The sequence below is a fragment of the Talpa europaea genome, assembly GCF_964194135.1.
Source record: "Talpa europaea genome assembly, chromosome: 16".
Lineage (NCBI taxonomy): Eukaryota > Metazoa > Chordata > Mammalia > Eulipotyphla > Talpidae > Talpa > Talpa europaea.
In genome coordinates, this window is record NC_140084.1 from 8,467,301 (window position 1) to 8,488,894 (window position 21,594).

Consider the following 21,594-nt stretch of genomic DNA (forward strand, 5'->3'; position numbering starts at 1 on the left):
CAGGAGGCCCTGCCGCCCCCACTGTCCTCCCCACTGGTGGCAATCTGGAATAAAGCCCCCTGGTCCCCTTTGGCCCCATCAGCCCTTGCAAAGTCTGGAGGGCTGACCTCTGCAAATGTCATCCTTTCCCCTCAGACCAACCCTAGGCATGTGTGAGGGCGCAGGGGAGGGCGTCCACTGCCAAAGGTCTACAGTGGAAGCCCTGGGCCTCACAGGCTACCTAGGAAAGAGGGAGCACAGCCTCCTGTTCTGGGCTGAGAAGGCCCACACTTTGCCAGTAAAAGAGGTTCTGTTTTAACTAGAACTTTCTAAGTGATCTGTATAAAAGGAATATCTGAGGGGAGAGAACCATTTCCCTCCTCCTGCCTGGCAGGCACCGTGGAGGGAGCTGAGCCACAAGACCCTCCCCACTCATTGCTGCCAGTGAGATCTTCCCAGCAAACACAGGATTGTACCAGTGGCTTAGGTGTTCATGGGATGGAAACAGCCACCTCCCTCAGGCTTTCTTTTTCCCTTTGACATAAACTTGAAGCATTTCTTGTGTAGGGTTACTCTTTGTTTCGTCGTTGGTATGCTGCTGTTACTTTCTCGCAAGGAGCCAGGACACCAGGGGTTGCTGGGACCTTGAGGAGACCCAGCACCTTTGGTCTGAGAATTTCCTCTTGGGAATCTGCTTTGCAGGTCTGAGCTCAGGCAGACCCAATGCAGCGTCACCCAATGCAGCCTGATTCCTGAGCCTCGCTGGAGAGGGAAGGGGGTGGTGTGTCCAGTGACACCCAACCTCGTGACCTCCAAAAGAAGAGTTCCCTTTGCTAGATATGGTCACCCAGGCAGCCCCACGTGATGGGTTATATGGGGCTGAACCTCTCTCCCGCCAGCCCCTGAGCTCCGGGCAGACCTACTAGTCTCTGGTGGAGAAGCAGTGTGTCCCAGTCACCGTGGAGTTGCCAGGTTCTGGCAACAGATGGAACTGAGCCAGGACCCTAAGCATGCCTTTGGACCGTCACAGCCTTCTAAGGACAGTCTCGTGTTCCTGCTCCTCGTCCTCCCCACCCTGGGCCTGTGGAGGGACAGCTGTGTCTGCTTTGTTGTATGTGCTGATTTGGGTGGCTCTGCTCACTGAAGCACCATTTTTCTTCCCTCCAGTTGTTTGCTGTGCTTCTCTGCAGCTTTCCACCACGTTAGGGGAGTCGGGGTATGAGCTACCATGTGGGGATTTGGAGGCCCCAGGCTCATGGGTGTTCAGAATGTGTGTGTTTGTGTGTACATACATGTATATAACTGGGGTGTCTGTATGGAATGCCCTCTGGTAGCTCCCAGCTGGTCACCAGATTGTTTTGTAATGCCCATCCCCTCGCCTTGGTATTGCCAGTTTCTTGTGCAATAAACAATCAGTAGCTATGGGTGGTGTTGGCGTGAATGTCTACAAGTCCACCAGCCTCCAAAGCAGAAGCTCTGGTCCACACAGTCCTTCCAGGCCGGGACAAAGGCAGAGGCTCCATGACTTTGCTGGTTGGGAGAAGCATGGGCATCCTTTACGGACTTGCACTTCTGATGGCGCCTTCCATTCTCAGTCATTTGCCTCACTGCTCTCTTTCCACACGTGCGGTGCCCCTAGCAGGCCTGGTTTCTGTGAGTAGCTGCTGTGTGGCTAGTACACGAATGGTTGTGGCCTCAGGGTGGCTTCGGAAGCCAGCACCCCAGAACTGTGGTCATTGTAGAAAATTTTGAGGTTTCTCAAGTTCTGTGATGACAGAGGGACTCCCTGATTGGACTCATGGTCCTACCAGTTTGAAAACTTGAGGGTTCAAAGTTAGCAGAGATCACACTGATGGGCCTTGGTACACTTGACATAGAAGTGACCTAATTGATCAAGCATGGCCCTGATTGTGCTTCTTCTTAAAGTGTTCAGCTTAATTCCTCTTTGGCGTTCATTGGCTGAATTCATGACCCTCCACTTCCAAACCCTTTTTTCACCTAATGGGGCAATGCTGTCCTTTGAGACAATGATTGAAAAGAGTCCACACATTATACAGATGTCTCAAAAAAAATCAGGTAAGACATTTATGTGGAAATGTGCTCCCCACTCTTATCAGAAATAATTGCTGCTCAGTTTGCTGTGGTCCTTTTTAGGCTGTCTTGTGTGGATATACCAATCATACAGACAAGTACTTTCTAAATCATACAGACAAGTACTTTCTAAATGTTCCCCAGACAACTCTTTTGTCTCATTAAATGAGACACCTTTCCATATTCATCGACACAGGACTAATTGATTCTTTAATTACCGTGTGGTATCTTATATTATAGTTGTTCCATCACACATCCATCTCTGACTGTTTGGGCGTGGCTACAAAGCTTTGGTAAATCCCTTTGGGCACATCCTGTGTCTGGTGCTGCTATTTCAGGGGGATACCATCCTGGCAGTCAAGAAGGTTTAAACTTCAAAGATAAGAGGGATCTATAGTGAAAGGTCTCCCTTACTTGTCAGTTCCTTAGCCACCCTGATCACCTTCTACAGGCAGTATTGCTGGTTCCGTTTGGATCCTTCCAGATAGGTCTGAAAATTCCTAGCAGATTCTATAATAACAGGTTTGCCTTCAAAAACACTCTTGTTCCAGCGGCTTTAGCAGTGGACTGGATCGCCGGCCACCCTGCTTTGTGAACTGAGTCCCTGACATCTCCCGTCTGTCTTTCCAGCTCTCTTTTCCCTTTCTACCTTCGAACTCAGGGCATCTGCCCTTTTACACCATCAGCGTTTTTAGTGTTTTAAAACATTTACATTTATTGTATAACCAGAATGAAATCTGTACTCTCTCTGTGTGTTTATTCAAAAAGTCAAAATGCAACAAAAATGTTGACACATCCATGATAATGTAAATACTCTAGGACTGGAGTATCATGCCATACAATTGTCCTCATTCATCCCTTTCTCCCTGGGGGTCCCTATGACTTCTGTGTTACTATAGCCACAACTCCTTCTCTTCCCTACTTTTTGCTCTGAAGTGTTTCAAGCAAAAGTAGATAAGCAGGGAGGCCTCCTACCCATAAGCAGTATAAGTTCCTGATACAAGTAACCAAAGTGACATAGTTGTTTTAGAAGAGCAGATAGGACACTTCAGTACCCAAAGATCCCCATGAGTCTCCTCAGTGTCATCAGACCTCCCTGAGTCTAGAAAGCACAGTCCTGCAACCCCGTGGCCCTTCTTGATTGAGGCTCACATCACCCTTCCAGAAAAACTTATGCTAAAGACCTCTGTACTGGCAGCAGTCTATCTGCCCACCTGTGACTATGCAGGTGCTTCCTTTCACCAACTCTCTTCTTCCGCAGGGCAGCAGCCTCCTGCCTGCCTGTGACCTGTAACTGCCGGGGTGTCTCTTCACTGGGCTCCCTCAGCGGAGGCAGCTCCCCTGAAGGCCGCCCACCTGCAACCATGTAGGCCTCTCTCAGAAAACCTGTCCCTTTCGGGGCAGCTTTTCCTGCCTGCTTGTGTCTGTGCAAGTGTCTTTTACTTGTCCATCCCTTTCCCTAATAAACCTGCTCTTCAAATTAAAAAAAAAAAAAATCTCTGTACTACCATTTAGAGGAAACTCACAAGTAGCAGACTTTCTTGTTCTAAAGACAAAACATCAACAGGGCCCTTACTACATGGGGAAAATTGAGTCAGTGCCCAAAGTTATGACTTTAGCTCCTTTCCCTAGAGTCTACCCCTTGCACCTAACTTTAAATGTTCTTGGTCCCATGACTCTGAGTTTGGTTCAGGTACGAAAGTTTTGGTTCAGGACTTTGCTCTAGTCCACATCCCATGGGTGAGGCACTAGGCATCTGACTCAGGTAGTAGTGGTATCTTGTGGACGTCATTGTGGAGTCAGAGCTTAACTCCATCTTAGTTGGTCCCTTAGTTGGTCTTAGTTGTTTTGTTTTTGATGCTTGTCACAATTTGGGCCCCTTCTGTTGACTCCTCTCTGGATATCTTTGATGATTGACATGATATTCCATCCCCAACTTCACTTCTCTTGTCCCCCAGAACTAACTACTGTTCTCCACTAGGGGCCCCGTTTCTTTTCTTTTTTTTAAAGATTTATTTATTTATACATACAAGAGCTGGGGTACAGGCCAGACATGTGGTGGGTGGGTGAGAGGATTCACCAGAGACAGAGTGGGGAGCAGAACAGGCAGATTGACTAAAGTACACTGCTAAGGAGAACAGTGGGTGAGTCAGGAGAGGTCTGCTGCGCCATGTGGGTAGCTCCCTGGTCAGGGATCAAACTCGTGCTGCAGTGGCTGTGGATAGCTTCGTAGGTTGCTTCTTAATCCCTTGCACCACCAGGGAGGCCCAGAGCCCCGGTTCTTGTAAAAGAGTGTTAGGAACCAAAATGTGGGCCCAGTGCATTCATGACTTGATCAACTTCTTTTTTCCCAACACATAGTAGATACACAAGGTATAAAAAAGAGAAAAACAAAAAGACTGGTTCAAAACAAGGTGATAATTCCATGAGTCAGAAAGAGAACAAAATGTAAAATGTTGAGCAAGATTGAAGTGTAGTTCTTTGGCACCCAGAACCTGGCACAGGTGCCTGGGAGTTCAGCTGCTGTAGGGCCCCAATGACTCAATAAACTCTGGTGTAGACGCTCTGGCCCCTTGTTCCTTCCTGTCTCATGGCAGCAGGCCATGAATATGTAAACTACATCAAATCCGACCTGTCGCCAGACAAGGCACCTGGCTATGACAGAGACCTGGCCTAGGGAGAAACTTGTCATGCCAAAGCACCACCCTGGCTCTGGCCTGGATCTGTGCTATTCCTATGTCACTCCAGGCCAGGGCCCCCCACACTGCCATTCAAAGATCAAGCTCTAGAATGATGCCCAGCAGGACAGGAGGAGCAGCTGCAAAACCATTAGAAAAGAACACTGAAGGAGAAGGAAGGAAAAGACAACTTCCACAATTTTTGGCCCCCCATATTTCAGAGGAAGACACTCCTGGGAGGTCTCTCATCTGCTGATCTTTACCGTAAGTAGATTAGTTGGCAAATGGGCCTTTTCCCTAGGGTGCTAACTGTGCTCCCCCACCTGAGGGGCAAAGGCATCTGCTCCAGGTACACCTGCTTGTTGGCCTCCTGGGGACAAGGAACAGAAAGGATGGATGACTGTGAGGCCACTGACTCGGCCTTTTCTCTCCCTATTCAGCCCTGTGCCTATCTCTGGTTCCCCTAGACTTTTGCTCTGATTCAGGTCCCCAAGCTTAGAATTCTTATAGGCCTCTAGTCTCCTGCAGCTGGGAGAGGGGAGGTAACGAGACTGCTTGGGGCTTAGGTAGGACCTGGTGTCCCACCCTCTGTAGAAACTTAACCACCTCCATTTTCAGCCTTCCTGTGTTCCTGCTCCTCCCAAGTATTGAGTCTCTGAGCTGCAGCTGTCTCATTCCTCCTGTGCATCAGCCCTGTCCTGCATCACCCTCTGCAGTGTTGAAAGTTAGCATTGCTGGTCAGTTACATACCTACACCTGCTTTCTTTCTTTCTTTCTTTTTTTTTTTTTTAAGATTTATTTATTTATGCATACAAGAGCTGGGGCACAGGCCAGAGGTGCGGGGGTAGGGGTGAGAGGAGTCACCAGAGACAGAGTGGAGAACAGAACAGGCAGACTGACTGAAATACGCTGCCAAGGAGAGCAGCGGGCGAGTCAGGAGAGGTCTGCTGCACCACGTGGGTAGCTCCCTGGCCAGCCGGGAATCGAACTCGTGCTGCAGAGGCTGCAGATAGCTTCATAGTGCTGCGTCTTAACCCCTTGCGCCACCAGGGAGGCCCTACACTTGCTTTCTACTTTTTAGCATTTGGTTAAAAACCCTTGTCCATCACTGAGTCCTACTTTCTCTGCCCTTGTGGATTAAGACTTTTATAAATTTTTCTTTCCTGTCATTTTTGCCAGGTTGGAAAGGGAGAAGGAATGGTTAATCTGCCATCTCAGTTAAGTTACTTTCCATTGGTGGATGTGCCTGGGGGCAGAGCAGGAGAAGGGTACAACTGGCCATCTGCAGAGACCTTAGGGTGGAGGTGTGGCTGACTTCTATAACGTTGACTTTCAACTAATCTACCTGTGTTTAGCCCTTGGCATTCACTCTGACCTCCCTGAGGCCTGAGTCTTACCTTCTCTTTGGGGTTCAACAAACCCTTCCTGGGTGAGCTGCTTCCACGTGCATTCCTGACCAGGGCTCCTGCCGCTGGCCACTCCTCTGCTTTCCTCCTAGAAATATGTTTAATTCACTTCTCCACCTCCCAATTTCTGCCTCTGAATGCTGGGCCTAAAGGCCAGGGCAAAGTGGGGAATCATTTATAGCCATACACTATCATTTTATTAAAGATTTATTTATTTATACATACAAGAACAGGGGTGTAGGCCAGAGGTGGGGTGTGTGTGTGTGTGTGTGTGTGTGTGTGTGTGTGTGACAGAGAGAGAGAGAGAGAGAGAGAGAGAGAGAGAGAGAGAGAGAGAGAGGGAGGGAAGATTCAGAGTGGGGAAGAGAACAGGTGGATCTACCTACTGAAATACACTGCTGAGGGGAGCAATGGGCTAGACAGGAGAGGTCTACTGCGCCATGTGGGTAGCTTTCTGGCCGGGGATCCAACTCATGCTGCAGTGGCTGGCGATAGCTTGATAGTGCTAAGACTTCAATCCCTGTGCCACTAGGGAGGTCCCAATACACTATCATTTTATACTATCATTTTAGTGGCATCTTGGGAAGGAGAAAAGATAGACACATGACAGAATTGAGTTTTTGCCCACCAGCCATTAACCTAGTGCACTCACCTCACTTAAGGCTGTTGCCTGGGTTCCTAATTTGGAGTTTGCTTGGCTTTGTTTTTGTTTACTTTCAAGATTTTTTTTTACTTGTCAAATGTGGCAGTAGGTCATCATGTTTATCTACAAGAGGGATGTTTTTCTTCTGCATTTTCTTCTTTTATTATCTACATTCCAAAACATTATTAGGCCCTGAAATTAAAAAAGAAAGAAAAAAAAAAAGCACTGTAGCCTGCAGGGGATGCCCCTCGTGAGTTCCAGTTCCCATCCATGGGAGGCAGACTTGGTAGGTGGCCCCACATAGTCACTTCCTGGTGGCCACACCCTCCTGGTGTCATCCCCTCCCCAGAGTGTGGACTAGTCGAGTGACTTCCTACTCAACAGTAGAATATGGCAAAGGTGATGGACTGTCACTTCTCTATTAAATTACAAAGGATTGTGGTCCACTTCTTGCTAGCTGCCTCTCCATTGCCTGCTCCTGCTGTGGTGTTGGAGAACCTCAGATGGAAAGGGATAGAGGGCAGCTCTTGTCAACAGCCAGTGAGGATCTTAGCTCCCCGGTCTTATAGCCCATGAAGAACCAAGTCCTGCCAAGCAATGACCTACCCCTGGAATCTCAAGTCCACACCTGGCTGCAGCCCAGCTGACCCTGGAACACCTCCTGTGAGCCACCCCCAGCAGAGGACCAGCCAGGTTGTGCCTGGGCTCCTGAGCCACAGAAACAGTGAGAAAATAATATGTGTTGTTTTAAGCAGGTGCACGTCATGGTAATTTGTTAACACAGTAGCAGAAAACGAATCCACCACCCAGGGTCAGAGTATGTGTTCTGGGATTAGTGTCTCTTGTCCTGGATGAGGACATGTCCTGGATCCTGAAGGTGATCCTGATGGTTTTTAATACAGGAGGGATCCATGGTAAGGAGATGATCTGTAGATTAAACAGCACAAGGGCCAGGCAGAAAGGCAACAGGATCTTCTTTCTTCTCTTAGGGAAAGAAAATACTGGGAAGGGGGAGTCATCTCCATCACTCCCCAACCCCTCGTGGTCTGACATCATCTGCCCAGCAGTACCCATGGCTGGAGGCTGAGTCCCGCCCAGCCGGTGACTGGCACTCTGCCTGGGGATGTCATTAGTGCTTATCTGGGCCTCCGGCCAAACCCAGTGGGCCGGAGTCATGTCCAGTCATTCCAGGACAATTTTGGGTCCATTTCCTATGTAATTACAGGGTGAGCGGAGGGTGGATGGTGTCATTATAGTGTGAATTAGCCTGAAGAATGGCCTCAGCAGCTCCAGGACTCACGCTGAGGTTGGTTCCAGGGCCATGTCTCCCACCTCAGAGAGCGACTTCCCTCTTGAGCATCTGGGTGTGGAAATGTCATTTCTTCCCGAAGGCCATCCATTTCACCTCTGAACTGTTGGATTTTACTTTCATGGTAGTTTGCTAGCTTCTTGGAATTGGTTCCCAGTGGGTAAAATATGAGTAAATGGGGTGGGGTGGAGTAGCTCATGCATTTGACTTTGACTCTTACCCGACCCTATTTGCTGACAGGGGCACATCCCTTGGGTACCCCCTCTGCCCTGGGGTACTGGAAACTCCTGGAAAAATATTTTCCCCTCAGCTTTATTGAGATAAAATTGACCTAGAATGTCATGTAAGTTGTGTGCAATGTGATGATTTGATAGACACGTAAATTGCGAAATGATGCCAAAGGAAAGTTAGTTAATGCATCCTCTCTCAAAGTTATCCTTTTGCTGCTGAGAACATTTAAGACTTTGTTTCAGTGAGAGCATCAAGAATTGGCATTATAGAGGCATCCGATTAAGATTTTTTTTTTAAAGATTTATTTATTTATTTCTACAAGCACTGGGTACAGTCAGAAGCACGGGAGGGTGAGAGAATTCACCAGAGTCAGAGTGGAGAGCAGAGCAGGCAGACTGATGAAACACACTGCTGAGGGGAGCAGCAGGTGGCAGGAGAGGTCTGCGCGCCATATGAGACCCTCACCTGGCGGTCAGGGATCGAACCAGCGCTGCAGAGGCTGCGGGCAGCTTCGCAACCCAGCTCTCAACTGCTGCGCCACAGGGGAGGCCCTCTGATTAAGAATTTTAAAGTATATTATAAAAAAGTAAGATACAAAAGGGTATATAAGTAATGGGTTGAGGAAGATGAAACTCTAGAGGCCCAAGAGAGTCTCAGAGAAGCAGGGATGTCTTTCCAGTTATTTGTACTTTTCAATTTCTTTCGTCAATGTCTATAGTTTTGTCAAGTTTATAATTTTTAGATCTTTCATCTCCTTGGTTATATTTATTCCTAGGCATTTTACTACTTTTTAAAAAGATTTATTTATTTATCCATACAAGAACTGGGGTATAGGCCAGAGGTGTGGGGGGTAAGAGGATTTACCAGAGAGACTGAGGAGCAGAACAGGTGGATCTACTGAAATACACTGCTGAGGGGAGCAGCGGGCGAGACTGGAGAGGTCTGCTGTGTCATGTGGGTTAGCTTACTGGCAGGCCGGGGATCAAACTCGTGCTGCACTGGCTGGCGCTAGCTTGATAGAGCTGTGTCTTTAACCCCTGCGCCAGCAGGGAGATTCCATATTCCTAGGCACTTTATTTTTTGATGCACTATAAATGGGATGGTTTATAAAAATTCTCTGAGAGTGTTTTGTTAGTGTATAGAAGCTACTAATTTTGTGTTAATTTTGTATCCTGAGCTTCACCATTCCCAAATTTGTTAATTGTAACCATTTTTTTTTTTTTTGGTGATGTTTTAGGTTTTTCTATATATCATATATGCAAATGACAGTTTCACTTCTTCCTTTCTGATTTGGATACCTTTTACCCTTTATCTTGCTTAATTTTTCTGGCTAGAACTTCTGGTACAATGTGGAATAAAAGTGGCAGGAGCAGTATGCATCCTGATGTGCCTTTTTTATTCCACTCGTATGCAATGCCTTTTCCCATCCCTTCTCTGTCTGGCTATGGAGCTTTACATCCTAAGTGAATCTCTTATAGGCAGCATTTTCCAGCACACCACCAAATATGTTCTATAAAACAATCAGGAGAGGTATCAGAAGTAAGAAAAACCAAATCATGAACTATCTGAAGGGAACAGGAAACCTTATGTTCATTACCCAAACAGTAGTGTGAATATGGTATAGCAAGGGTGGAGGTGTGACACTTGATCCAGCTTTTCTCTTCCATCTACTTTCTAAATTCTTTCAAAATCTTGTCTGGATGCTGGAAGCCCAAAGCAAAAGTGGTGGGAAGTTATTTTGGGGAGAGTAACCTGTTCTGTGCTTATCTGGCAATCACTAGTTTCTCTTGCCTAGCGAGATTGGTCAATGGTGCCATCTAGTGTTGTAATTTTTTCTTCTTCCCTATCCTTCTCTATTATTTCTCCACTGCTATTTCCTTCACTTTCTACTTATTCCTCAACAAATATAGCCTTTTTTTTTTTTTTTTTTTGGGGTAAAGGTCTGAACTTTGTTGCTTCCAGGCAAGCAGTGACAATGCCGAGAGCTGAATGGTGTAGAAAGGTGCAAACCATTGCTTGCCTCTATTAAGTATAGTTATTTGGAATGGGTAGTTGTGAAAATCTTTTCCTGTAGGTCACAAGAAACAAATGTTTTTCTGCCTTCCTAACATGCCCCCCAGTTCCTTCTCATTTCCTGGACAGTGGCAGATGAAGTCATTTTGAGTGTTGTAGTGTTATAAACAACACTACCTAATTTCTTCTCGTCGTATTTCTGCGTTACATTTTTTGTAGGAAAATGGCAGAAAAGGTCTGTTCTTAACTTCCTCTAAATGGGATATTTCATTCTTTTACGTGAAGTGAAAATAATTGTGTATGGTTGAGTTCTCTTCAGTATGTTATAGCTGGAGGGTCCTCCAGAAATTGGAGTAAGATTTTAGGGTTGCTAATTCTGCTGGAGAGGTTTTCTTTGCATCTACCACATCGGAAAAATAATATGGCAGTTTCCTTTTGTTGATGGTCTGAGCAAAATCGAAGAACATTTAACTAATCAGGCAATCCAAAGTTGGTGTTCTGTTCTATTTTTTTTTTTAATTCCTTTTTTTTTTTTAAAGATTTATTTATTTATTTATGGAAGCACTGGGTACAGTCAGACACGCAGGAGGGTGAGAGAATTCACCAGAGCCAGAGTGGGGAACAGAACGGGCAGACTGACGAGGTACAGTGCTGAGGGGAGCAGCGAGCGGCAGGAGAGGTCTGCAACCCAGCGCTCAACCACTGAGCCACCCGGGGAGGCCCTGGTGTCCTATTCTGATAGTTTCTCTCTTTACATTAAGGATAACCAACCTGTACACTCAGGGAGATTTTAGTGAGTTATATCATACAGAAAACCCATAAGGAGTAAATGCCATCATCTCTCTAACCTGTGTGGCAGGAGCAGCTTGAAGTCTCTCATAGTTCATTATGAAGTGTTTGCAAATAGAGGTGAAAGTTAATGTTACTGCTATGAATTTAGGGTGACTTTTTCCAGGTTACTTTTTCAGTGTTTTCTAAATAATAGAAATCTCATCTTGACACTTGCCAGGCTATTCAAACACTAGATTTTATTTTAGGTGAGGGTGATTGGTTTTGCAGTCAAGTTGACTGCTATTTGTGTAAGCAAGATTTTGTCCATAGCCTTATGAGGCTTATTCTCATATATAGGATGGCAGCAATTTTGCCTTAGAATGAGTCACTTAGGCTCAATGACTCTAGGGACTACGAACTATTTTCATTAGCATTAGGAATTGAGGATTTTGTTAGGAAGGTAGAAGTCCATTTTGCTCATGTGGGTTGAACCATTAAATATAGTAAGACTTGCGTATTCCCATGTCCTTAGGTGCTCAGTGAACAGTGCAATTTATCAAAGAGGGACAAACTTAAAAGCTTGTGGCATGTGTTATTACATTACACCCTGGGAGAGTATTTAAATCCAAATTATACTGCTGAAGGCAGACCTGAATCCTGCGTGGCCTCAAATTGCCACCTCACTTCTGTGACGGAACCAGTCCTTGGGATGACATTCTGCTTACAGCCTTAGAACTATTGCATCTGGCTCTCCTTTTACTCCCTTCAGAAAGTTGTTCAGGTGTCGCTTTCTCATGTTTAAACCCTAATTAACCTTTAAGTGATCCCTGACCTGGGTATGATAGAATAAAAGTTACAAATCTTACTATTAACCTCTAAATTTCCACTACCTCTTTTTTGCAGGTTTGTTGTGGAATGCAAATTGAAACTTCTGTTAACTTTGAAGTATTTTTAACACTTTGACATGATTTGAGAATCAAGTTTTAGTGGTTTTATCATTGTATTCTTCAATCTTTGAACATTTTGACTATACTGTCCATTAGAGTACTCTAAGAGTTGCAACTACTGAAGAAATTAATATCCAAGTGACCATTAAATGTCAAGTGATTGACTAATTTGTTGAGAGGAGCACTGACATTAACTTTGGGGGATCGTCATTCCATCCTTAGGAACATCCCCCCTACGCTTATGGTTTTCTTAGACCTACTGCAGTGGTGAACTGGTGAATGTGTCCCTTGTGGAAAAACTGCTCTGGGCACTCCACAGATGAGGCATCTGAGGCTTGAGCTAGGGCCCAGGTCTTCTGGGCTCAGCTGAGTGCTTCTCACTGTAGCAGACTGTCTGCTTATGAATGAATGAGTCTCTTTCATAGAAATTCCTAATCTAAAATAATTCAAGGCAGCATCAATTAAATGCTATCTTGGCTGCTTCTGAAAACAATGGGTTGCCCCTCCCAAAGTAAAAAAAACACTAGAACACAGTCTTAAAAACCACACCATTTAATTGTGTCTTTGAAGGTAAACAATATATGGAGGTGGAACCCAAGTCCTGAGAATGCCAGAATTATGGGTCCCCAAAGTCCCAGGGTGTGTTGTATCAAAGAGTTCAGAGGGTCAGAACTCAAGCATTCCACTGAATGTTACAAACTGCCAGAAACCTAAGAGTCGTTGGTGATGGGGGAAATTCAACTCCTGGTTTTATTGATAAATGAATGCAGAGTACCAAAAATGTTATGTCTACTTCACTTTTCTCACACAATTTGAAGCCTGAGCTATCATATCCCCAGCTGCTAGCAGCCTAGGCTGCACTTTGGGTCCACGAGTCCCTCCATCCTTCACTCCATGTCATGCCGCAGCAAGAGCGAGGCAGAGCGTGCCTCGACACAGCCGCTTAAACAGCACTTGAAAGGGAAAGAACCCTCTTGTCGGCACACGGAGTTAGTTTATAAGATTTTAATTTACAAATTAAAAGGCTACATGTTTTATTTTTTCTCCTTTTTCTCTTCTTTCTTTACATCACTCTTTTCCTTCTCTTTCTCTTTGTCATCTTTTCTATCTTTTTTGCTCTCTTCTTTTTCCTGCCCTTCTTTCTTCTCCGCATCCCGGTTGGCAATTTTGTTGTTGATGAGGTTGTGAAGCGCGACCACAGACCTGATCAACGAGGCCAAGTACACCACCACCATCTGGTCGTTGGTCTTCAGGTAAAAGGCCTTGACAAACTCCTGCAGGCTGACATCTGGCAGCAGGTTGAAGACATCCTGCAGCTGGTAGATAATCTGGTGGTTGATAGGCAACTTGCCAGTGGCCACTTTCTCCAGGTAGCTCCTGATGTCCAGAAGCTTGGAGTTCAGTCCCTTCAAACCATGGACCTGGTTTGTGATCCGCTGGGAAAGAGTGCCCACTGTAGTGTCTTTGATGTCTCTGTAATAATACACAACAGGAGGGGCAGGAAGATGCATCAATCTACTATTATATCACATGCATCCTCACATTCTAAGGAAACCCCCAACTTAGTGGGGAAGAGCAAGTCTTCAAAAAAAAAAAAAAGTTTACTTCTCCGTTTTATAAAGATTTGGGTACAATAAACTGCCTCAATTTCATTTTCATTTGGAGGCATATATTTTATCTTTCACCAGGGGACATTTTTTTTTAGAAGATGATTAAACAGTGAGAGATAAAGTGAAAACAGTTTTACTTACAAAACACTAACAGAAGTTTGTTTGTGTCAACAACTGTACCCTGCTGCTGGTTTCTGGGTAAATTTGTACAACTACTCAATTTTCTTGTTTCTAAAAAGGCATTTTCCTTGTTCTGAACTTAAATCAGCAGTAACTTTTTAAACCGGGAGGAACCTTATTGGTTGAGAAAAACTATGACATTTCCAAATATGTAAGTAGAGGATTTTAAAATAAAGCCCATCCCACGATTTGTTTTCTTTGCATAAAACTGGTTTGTTCCTGTCACTGAAAAGGACGTCCAATGGAAGAAGAGACACCTGCATTTATTTCCTACATTGAGTTTCCAGACACGTGGACTTTCCAGGTGTGAACTGTGACTCAAGACATTTTTGGAGCTGACCCTGGCCTAGAACCCAGGTCGCTATACTCCTGCTACTGATCTTTTTTTTTTAATACAGGGCAGTCTTTGGGTGCTCTGAATTCCGATGCCATCCCAAGGTCTTACCGTAACAAGTGTTCAACTCCAACTTCCTCAGCTTCCTCTGCTCCAATTTCACTGGTCACGTGCTCAAATGTTTTCGAGGTCGGAGTTCCATCCTGTGACAGGTAAAAAACTATAAAGTCACTTACAAATTGGCACATTCCTTTTCACACCTTGATTTTTCTTTAAGTCAAATTAGTCTGAGGTAGCATTACTGGGTTTTCCATGGCAAGGGTGGGTAAGGTTTGCTTTGAAAGCTCAGTCTTGTAAGTTAAAATTACAGTGGCCCGGTTCAGTCACAAGGTCTGCTGGATGCTTTATCATTAGCTTTGTTCTGAAGAAAAATCTTGATAATTCTCTACAGGCCTACAGTGGGGACAGGACACTCAGGGAAGTCTCAATTAGGTTCATTAATATTTAGTTCTTTCTAGAATAGGCAATATACAGGGTACCTATAGTTGAGGTAGATTCATGTCAGAAAATACAACTTTTAACCATCTACTGTCCACTGGATCAAATGATACCAGAACACCAAAACAATGCTTTCCGATGGTCTGAATTAATCAAAGGATTCTCTAGGGCATGTGGTTCATTTTATCTCCTAGTGACTTCCTGATGGGACTCAGGAGTAACTTTTCTCAGATCTAGTGCAGAGAGGCTGTACATTTGTAAAATCTGTAAATCAGGACTAATACCTGGCAGAATCAGGACTACATAGCAGTGAGGACAGACTCTGTAGCCAGATTGGCTGGGATCAAAGTCTGGCTCTGCCAGTATGTGATAAGGAAGCTTTGGGAAAGTTGTTTAACTTATAGTAAGTGATGTTAATGTTAGCTGTTAATATTCTACCCAGGGCATTGTGAATGCTGTAAATGCCATTTTCATCTTGCCTCATATGCTGGAAGGGTCTGAGCCTTTGGCAATATTACAGAATTTCCTGGCATGCCTTTTCAGGTACTAATTTTTCCCTGGCTTCAACTTGTAAGATGACCATTATGTCCCCTATTAAAAAAATCTTGTGCATTGGTGGCATGTGTGTCATCAGACACATACTCCTTTTTGAGAGAGGCAGGATAAAAATTAACTTAAAAACAACTGTATCAGACCAATGATAAAACCCTTATTTCAACTAGGAAATAAATCTGGATCTATGCCCCTTGGTAGCAAGGCAAAAAGATAAACAGGAGAGCTTAATGCAAGGAACATTTGCTGGGTACTAACCTGAAGTATCTTCTTCCAGATTTTAAATCCGAACATAAGATTAAATACTACTTATTAAATCCCTCAGGCTTTTGACTTTGGAAATACAAGGCTGAACTCTCTGCTCACCCTCAGTGCAAATATTTTGCATTCACTAGAAAACATATATACATTTCACACCAAATCCTAGAATCTGAGTTCAATATTACTGGATCTAGAGGAAAGCTATAATTCATGTTTACACTCAGAGCACAAGATACCATGGGACTAAGTACAAATCACATTGATGAGTCAGGGCTACCAGGCACTGCATTTACTTTGCCATGAACACTCCTGGTCCTCATTTACCTTCTATGCATCTCAATTTCATCTGTAAAAGGTGACTTTAGGTATTTATGATCTTTTCTACATCTAAAATTTGGTGATTCAACAATTCGAGGTAAAAAAAACACAATATCGGTTGACAGAAAAATTACGTCTCTTTGTTAAAGTGATACAGAGTTTGTTGACTTGAAAGTAGGAGAAAAAAATTCAATCACTTGCTAAGTAGTATATCTAATCTTCTGCTTCTAGCAAAATGACTTACGTCATGAACTTCTTCCACTGAAATATATGCTTCTGTGGGTAGTCCCAGGTCCTTTGGCTTCACGTCAATAATGACCAATACCTGGCAAAAAACACATTTTTGCAAACCACTTTACAGTGAGCATGTAAGGAATAAATGCAGCCATCCTCTGTTAGACTGCTAGTTATTTCATTCATTCAACCAGAATTTTCAGCAAAAACAAGTTTATAAATCACATGCTCTCATCAATTGCTGCTCTTTGCAGCAACTATCTGCTCTGTCCATCAACAAGCTGAGAGATAGCACAGTGTAGGAAATTTGAGTTAAAACACATTTTAATTCCAGTCCACAGTTTCTTAAGAGTTTACCAACCATGCTGAACCTCAGTTTTCTCTCTTTAAGAAGGCTAACAAGCTAAAATAGTTATTGAGAGGATTAAGGATCCTGTGACTTACTCTGCTACATGAAATACTATAACACTAAATTTACAGAGAAAAAATGGTGAAATGATTTGGTACCCAAATCCTTCATAGGATGCTCTAAATTGAATTGGCTGGCAAAGAGTATCACTCAAGAATTTTAATGCTAGAGGGCACTTACTGAGTTGGGGCAGTATCTTTTCATGAGTTCATTGATGGCGATGTCATTCTTGTGTAGTTTAGGGCCCGTGTGGTACCATCCAACTATTCTTTCTCTGGCTAGGAAGGAAAAAAAAAAACCCAGTATCTTTAAATTGTTACATGAAGACCTAAATAATCCCCCTAAAAGGTATGGTTATGTTCTCTACCTTTTAAAAACTCTAGCACACTTTAAAATTCTTAATACACTTAAGAAAGAAATCTAAAACCCAAAATTAGAAGTCTCAGAAAATAAGGAGTGTGGGAAATCCAGATATATCCTTATTTTAGACTACTTTAGGAGACCATTTATACATGAAACAACTAGAAAACAATTCCAAGGCAATATATAAACAAATGCAAGTTCATGTCACATAGATTGCAACTGTGAGTGTCGAGGGAATAAACATTTCCAAAGCAATGTTGCTGTAATGAAATAAAATGAAAATGTTATATGTGACAGAGAGGGATGTTTACCCTGGTGGTACCAAAGCCCTAGAGGCAGGTAGATTTTATTTGCTAGCTCTCCACTTCTCTGGGCAGAGAGCTAGCAGGCTCCTTATGTCTTATTGGCGTTAAATTGCGACTCTAGTTTTTCATTTATTTTACCTCATTCCTTTCTTAGCACTAGTTAGGTGAAAGAGCTCTTGACATTAAACAGAGAAATATTTAGATGTATCACACACAAGATACAGAAATCAACACAACTTCTTAAAAAATCAAGACATACCATTGACTTTCTTAAACATTCCATACATGTTTTCCAAATAATCATGGTCTAAAAACCAGACAGAATCATCTTTGTCATCTTCATCAAAAGGGACTAAAGGGAAGGAAAAAACAAAAGATTTAGTTTAGGGTACTTGATAGCACCTCAGAGCACAGGTCAAAACTAGAGACCAGTAGGCAGATCTAATTCCTGCAGTGTTTTATTTATTTAATATGGTATTAAAATTGTTTTCAGTTCATTTAAAAACTGGGAGAGGGCCTCCCCTGGTGGTGCAGCGGTGGGCAGCGAGGCTGCCTGCGGCCTCTGCATCGCCGGTTCGATCCCCGGCCGCCGGCGAGGGTCCCACATGGTGCGCAGACCTCTCCTGCCGCCTGCTGCTCCCCTCAGCAGTGTACTTCGGTCCTTCTGCCTGTTCTGTTCCCTGCTCTGGCTCTGGTGAGTTCTTACCCTCCCGCGCTTCTGACTGTACCCAGTGCTTGTATAAATAAATAAATAAATAAATCTTTAAAAAATAAAAAGCCACTGCTAAAGAAAATCTAAGCTTAAAAACAAACAAACAAACAAACAAAAACCCAACAACAAAAAAAAAAAACCCTGGATTTCACATAGAAATCCAGGCTGAATCACATAGACTTCCAGTTTCTCCTGAAAAAAACTGGAAGACCTGGCAACAACTGGCCAGTCAGGTAGAGGATGCTACTTTAAAAAAGGATACACACGTTTCAGTTTTCAGAAAGTCCCATTACTTCCTATTTCCCAGCTGGCAGATTATATTACTGCTTAGTCCTTTCAGATACTGGAGTTAGTGACTGATAGTTCAAAGGTCATCTCAGCAATTAATTTGTTCTCTGATGCTATTGTTTTAATCATAAAATACATGGATATTTTCTTATAGATTCAGGAAATCAAGAGTACAGGAGAAATGGTTTCCATTCCCCTTTGCCTACCCAGAAGCATGGTTAACAGTTTAGTGCAAAGGTTACCAAATAGACCAATTGCCTATTTTTATAAATTGTAACTAGAGCATAGCTCCTTATTTGTCTACTTATATCTATAGTTGCCTTTGTGCTATAACAACAGAGCTGAGCAGCTGCAACAGAGACCGCATGGCCTGTATATTTAAAATATTTACTATCCTGCTTAGTGTGTAGCCTTTAGCTTCTCTTTTCTATACTTAAGTAATTCAGAAGTACAATCTTTGGGTGTAGTAAAAATGGAAACTACTGAAGTTTCTTCCCTTTTTAAAACAAACAAACAAACAAACAAACAAACCCCACAAACTTAAATGGTATTTTAACCATGGTCTGATAAATGTAAAATGTGTCTTACCTGCAAAACTGTTGGATACATCAAGTACTTTCTTTTGCCATGACCCCAAAAGCACACCAACAACACGCTTCTGATTTCCAACCTTGCCTATTCTGAATGAGAAAGCATAAGTTAGTCTGATGTGGACCCAATAATTAGCTATTTGGGGAATATGTATGGTACAGAATCAATTCAGCTTACTGGGACCTAATCCCACCAGGGAAATAGAAGAGTTGGAGTAGTCCTTAATATTATATTCTGATAAATGAGCAACTCATGAACTTTGTACATTGGCAATTTTTGGTCATAACTGACTGCAAAGTCATTCACACTTGGAAGAATCTCAAACTTCACAGAAATTTAAAATGGAGAAAATGTAAGCTCAGTATAGAGTTTTAAAATGTTATTTGGTTAGTATTTGAAAAACACAATGTTGCCACATTTCACATTTTTTTCCTCCTTTTAGTTTATCTTTCTTATTTTATTTTTTAAAGATTTATTTATTTATTTATACAAGCACTGGGTACAGTCAGAAGCATGGGCGGGTGAGAGAATTCACCAGAGCCAGAGCAGGGAGCAGAGCAGGCAGAAGGACCCAAGTACACTGCTGAGGTGAGCAGCGGGTGGCAGGAGAGGTCTGGCACCATGTGGGACCCTCCTCCGGTGGCCAGGGAGCAGTCAGGGATCGAACCAGTGCTGCAGAGGCTGCGGGCAGCTTCGCAACCCAGCGCTCAACTGCAGTGCCACTGGGAAGGCCCTATCTTTCTTCTTTAAACTTTCCCCAACTTCTCTATCTTCAAATCTATTTAGGGCTAAAAATACTAAAGTAGAACCAACTTTATGGTCTGGCACGCAGCTCTTCTCCCGAACATCCCATGCTGACTAGCTCCACTAGATGTGGTTCTTTGTACCATCTAGGGTACAAAGTAATTCTGACTACAGGCAAGCATGGGTCATTTGCAGTCTCTGAGGGGCTACTTTAGACTGAAGCCATCAGTGTGCTGGTGACTAATCACACTAAGGAAGGCTGAATGAGTGAAAAGTAGCTTAACTACTTCAGAATTTTAATCTCCATTATCAAACTTAAGCGATTTTTGTCCTAAGGAGTGAAAAGTGTTTCACTTCATTTCATTGCTCTTCATGTAGAATTTTCCTTTGGCTACTAGCAACTGTGAGATAGACACAATCTATGTTCCAAGGAAAGACAAAAGGCCACCAGGAAATAAACTACAACCTTCAGCCAAGGGTTCCACATTGCTTAATTTGTGTATTTTCTCTAAACCCAGTTTGAAAAATTTAAAAATACCAACCAAATTCAGGGTTTGAATAGAAGTTAAGGATTCTGGTGGTTTTAATGTTTGGGGAAATCTTAGGGACTGAATTCCACACTTCAAAGGAAACATCCATAACCATGGGCTTTTCTAATGGTCTACAACATCCATTTGTCTTTCTAAAAACCCTGCATTTGTTATCTGCCACAGCAGCTTGCAGTGTCTGTTTGCTGTGTCCTTAACAGGTGTTGGTTGAGTTTACTGAACAGAAACTGAAATGGTGCCTGCCCCATTAGCACCTCTCCTAATCAATGGGAGAAAAAGAGTAATTACTGTACAGTGAAAGTGGCTTCCCATCCTGTTGGGCTGAGGTCAGTAAAAGCAATGGAACTCAACTGGGGACCCTGAGCCTAAGGGAATCAGGAGTTTGTCTTTAGCTCTTGGAAATTAGAGTTGTACAAAGCAAGTTGCAGAAGAACGGGCATATAGCAACTATGACTTTACAGTAGATGCTCCCAAATAGGCCTTTACATTTGCCAACTCAAATTATCTTGTAAAACTTAGAAACACGTGTAACAGGTTCAGCAAGATGAACAGCTCGAAAACAGCAAGGGGCGGCGGAAGGCCACCCTCAAACAATGAGGAGAGCCAGGCGATCTGTCGGATGTTATCTTATTCACCAGTGCCCAAATCTCCAACTGCTGTCATTTTTAAAGTAAAAACTGGACGCTTCCTTTACACCTTAAGCTATCCTCAAAGCAAATTCCAGCTTAGAAACGTTCACAAGTCAAAACCGGAGCTCTTCCCGCGAACCCTTTAGGGCGCTGAGCCCAGAATCTTGGTGACAGCCTTCAGAGGCACAGAAGCTCGAAACTGAAGGGCTTCCAGACCAGATTCCGCCTTTTTGAGGTGAAAAGGCGCGGACGAGGTGACAGGTGGACACGAGGCCCGGGAAAAGGGGGGAACAGGGCCAACTGAAGCTTGCTCCCCACATTCTGGTGTTCAAAGGACTTGGGTGGGAGGAGAGTGCAGCTCAGGCGGCGGAGTGCCGGCTGGGGCAGGGGGTGAGCAAGCGTGGGGACGAAGCGAGGCGACTGGGCTCTGGAAGGCGCGGCTAGCCTGGGCCCCTCGGCGAGCCAGGGCCGCCCCCAGCCCATCAGCGCCCCCGCGGCCGCTTCGCCAGCCGCAGCGTGCCCGTGACTCAGCAGCCAGCCCCGCTAGGCCTCCCCGCGCCGCCCGCTCACCGATTGAAATGATCCACCACACTGAGCAGCACCAGGGGGTGGACCACCACCTTCTGCACCGCCAGTTCCGGCATCGCGACACTCCCCGCCCGCCACGCCCGGCTCCCCGCGACCCGCAAACACCGGCAGCCGCGGCCGCAGCGACTCTGGCGGATCCTCCGGGCCCAGCTCCTCCTCTTCCGGCTCAGCCGCCGCCGTGAGGGCCCCACTTCCGCTCCCAGAGTGCCGCGCGCGCTGTGCCCGCACTGTCGCTCCGGCCGCCATCTTGAGGCGGGAAAAGGCTGGAGGAGGCGGGGCCGCCTTAAGTGACTGGCTACGAGCTTTCCTGGTCGCGAAAGCCAAGCGAAGACGAGACTGAGAAAGGTTGGCGTCCCGGTGTT

General features: G+C 44.4%; 1 protein-coding gene across 1 annotated transcript; it reads right to left on the bottom strand.

Moving 5' to 3' along the window:
* Nucleotides 1–12,947: 12,947 nt before the first annotated feature.
* Nucleotides 12,948–21,288, bottom strand: PSMD7 (proteasome 26S subunit, non-ATPase 7; the record flags this gene model as incomplete). The annotated part of the gene is made up of 7 exons (XM_084257200.1): nt 12,948–13,541; nt 14,304–14,395; nt 16,066–16,146; nt 16,645–16,742; nt 17,392–17,484; nt 18,721–18,812; nt 21,215–21,288. The coding sequence occupies 7 exons, from the start codon at nt 21,286–21,288 to the stop codon at nt 13,103–13,105; spliced, it is 969 nt and encodes a 322-aa protein (XP_084113326.1). The 3' UTR covers nt 12,948–13,102.
* Between the last annotated feature and the right edge of the window lie 306 nt (nt 21,289–21,594).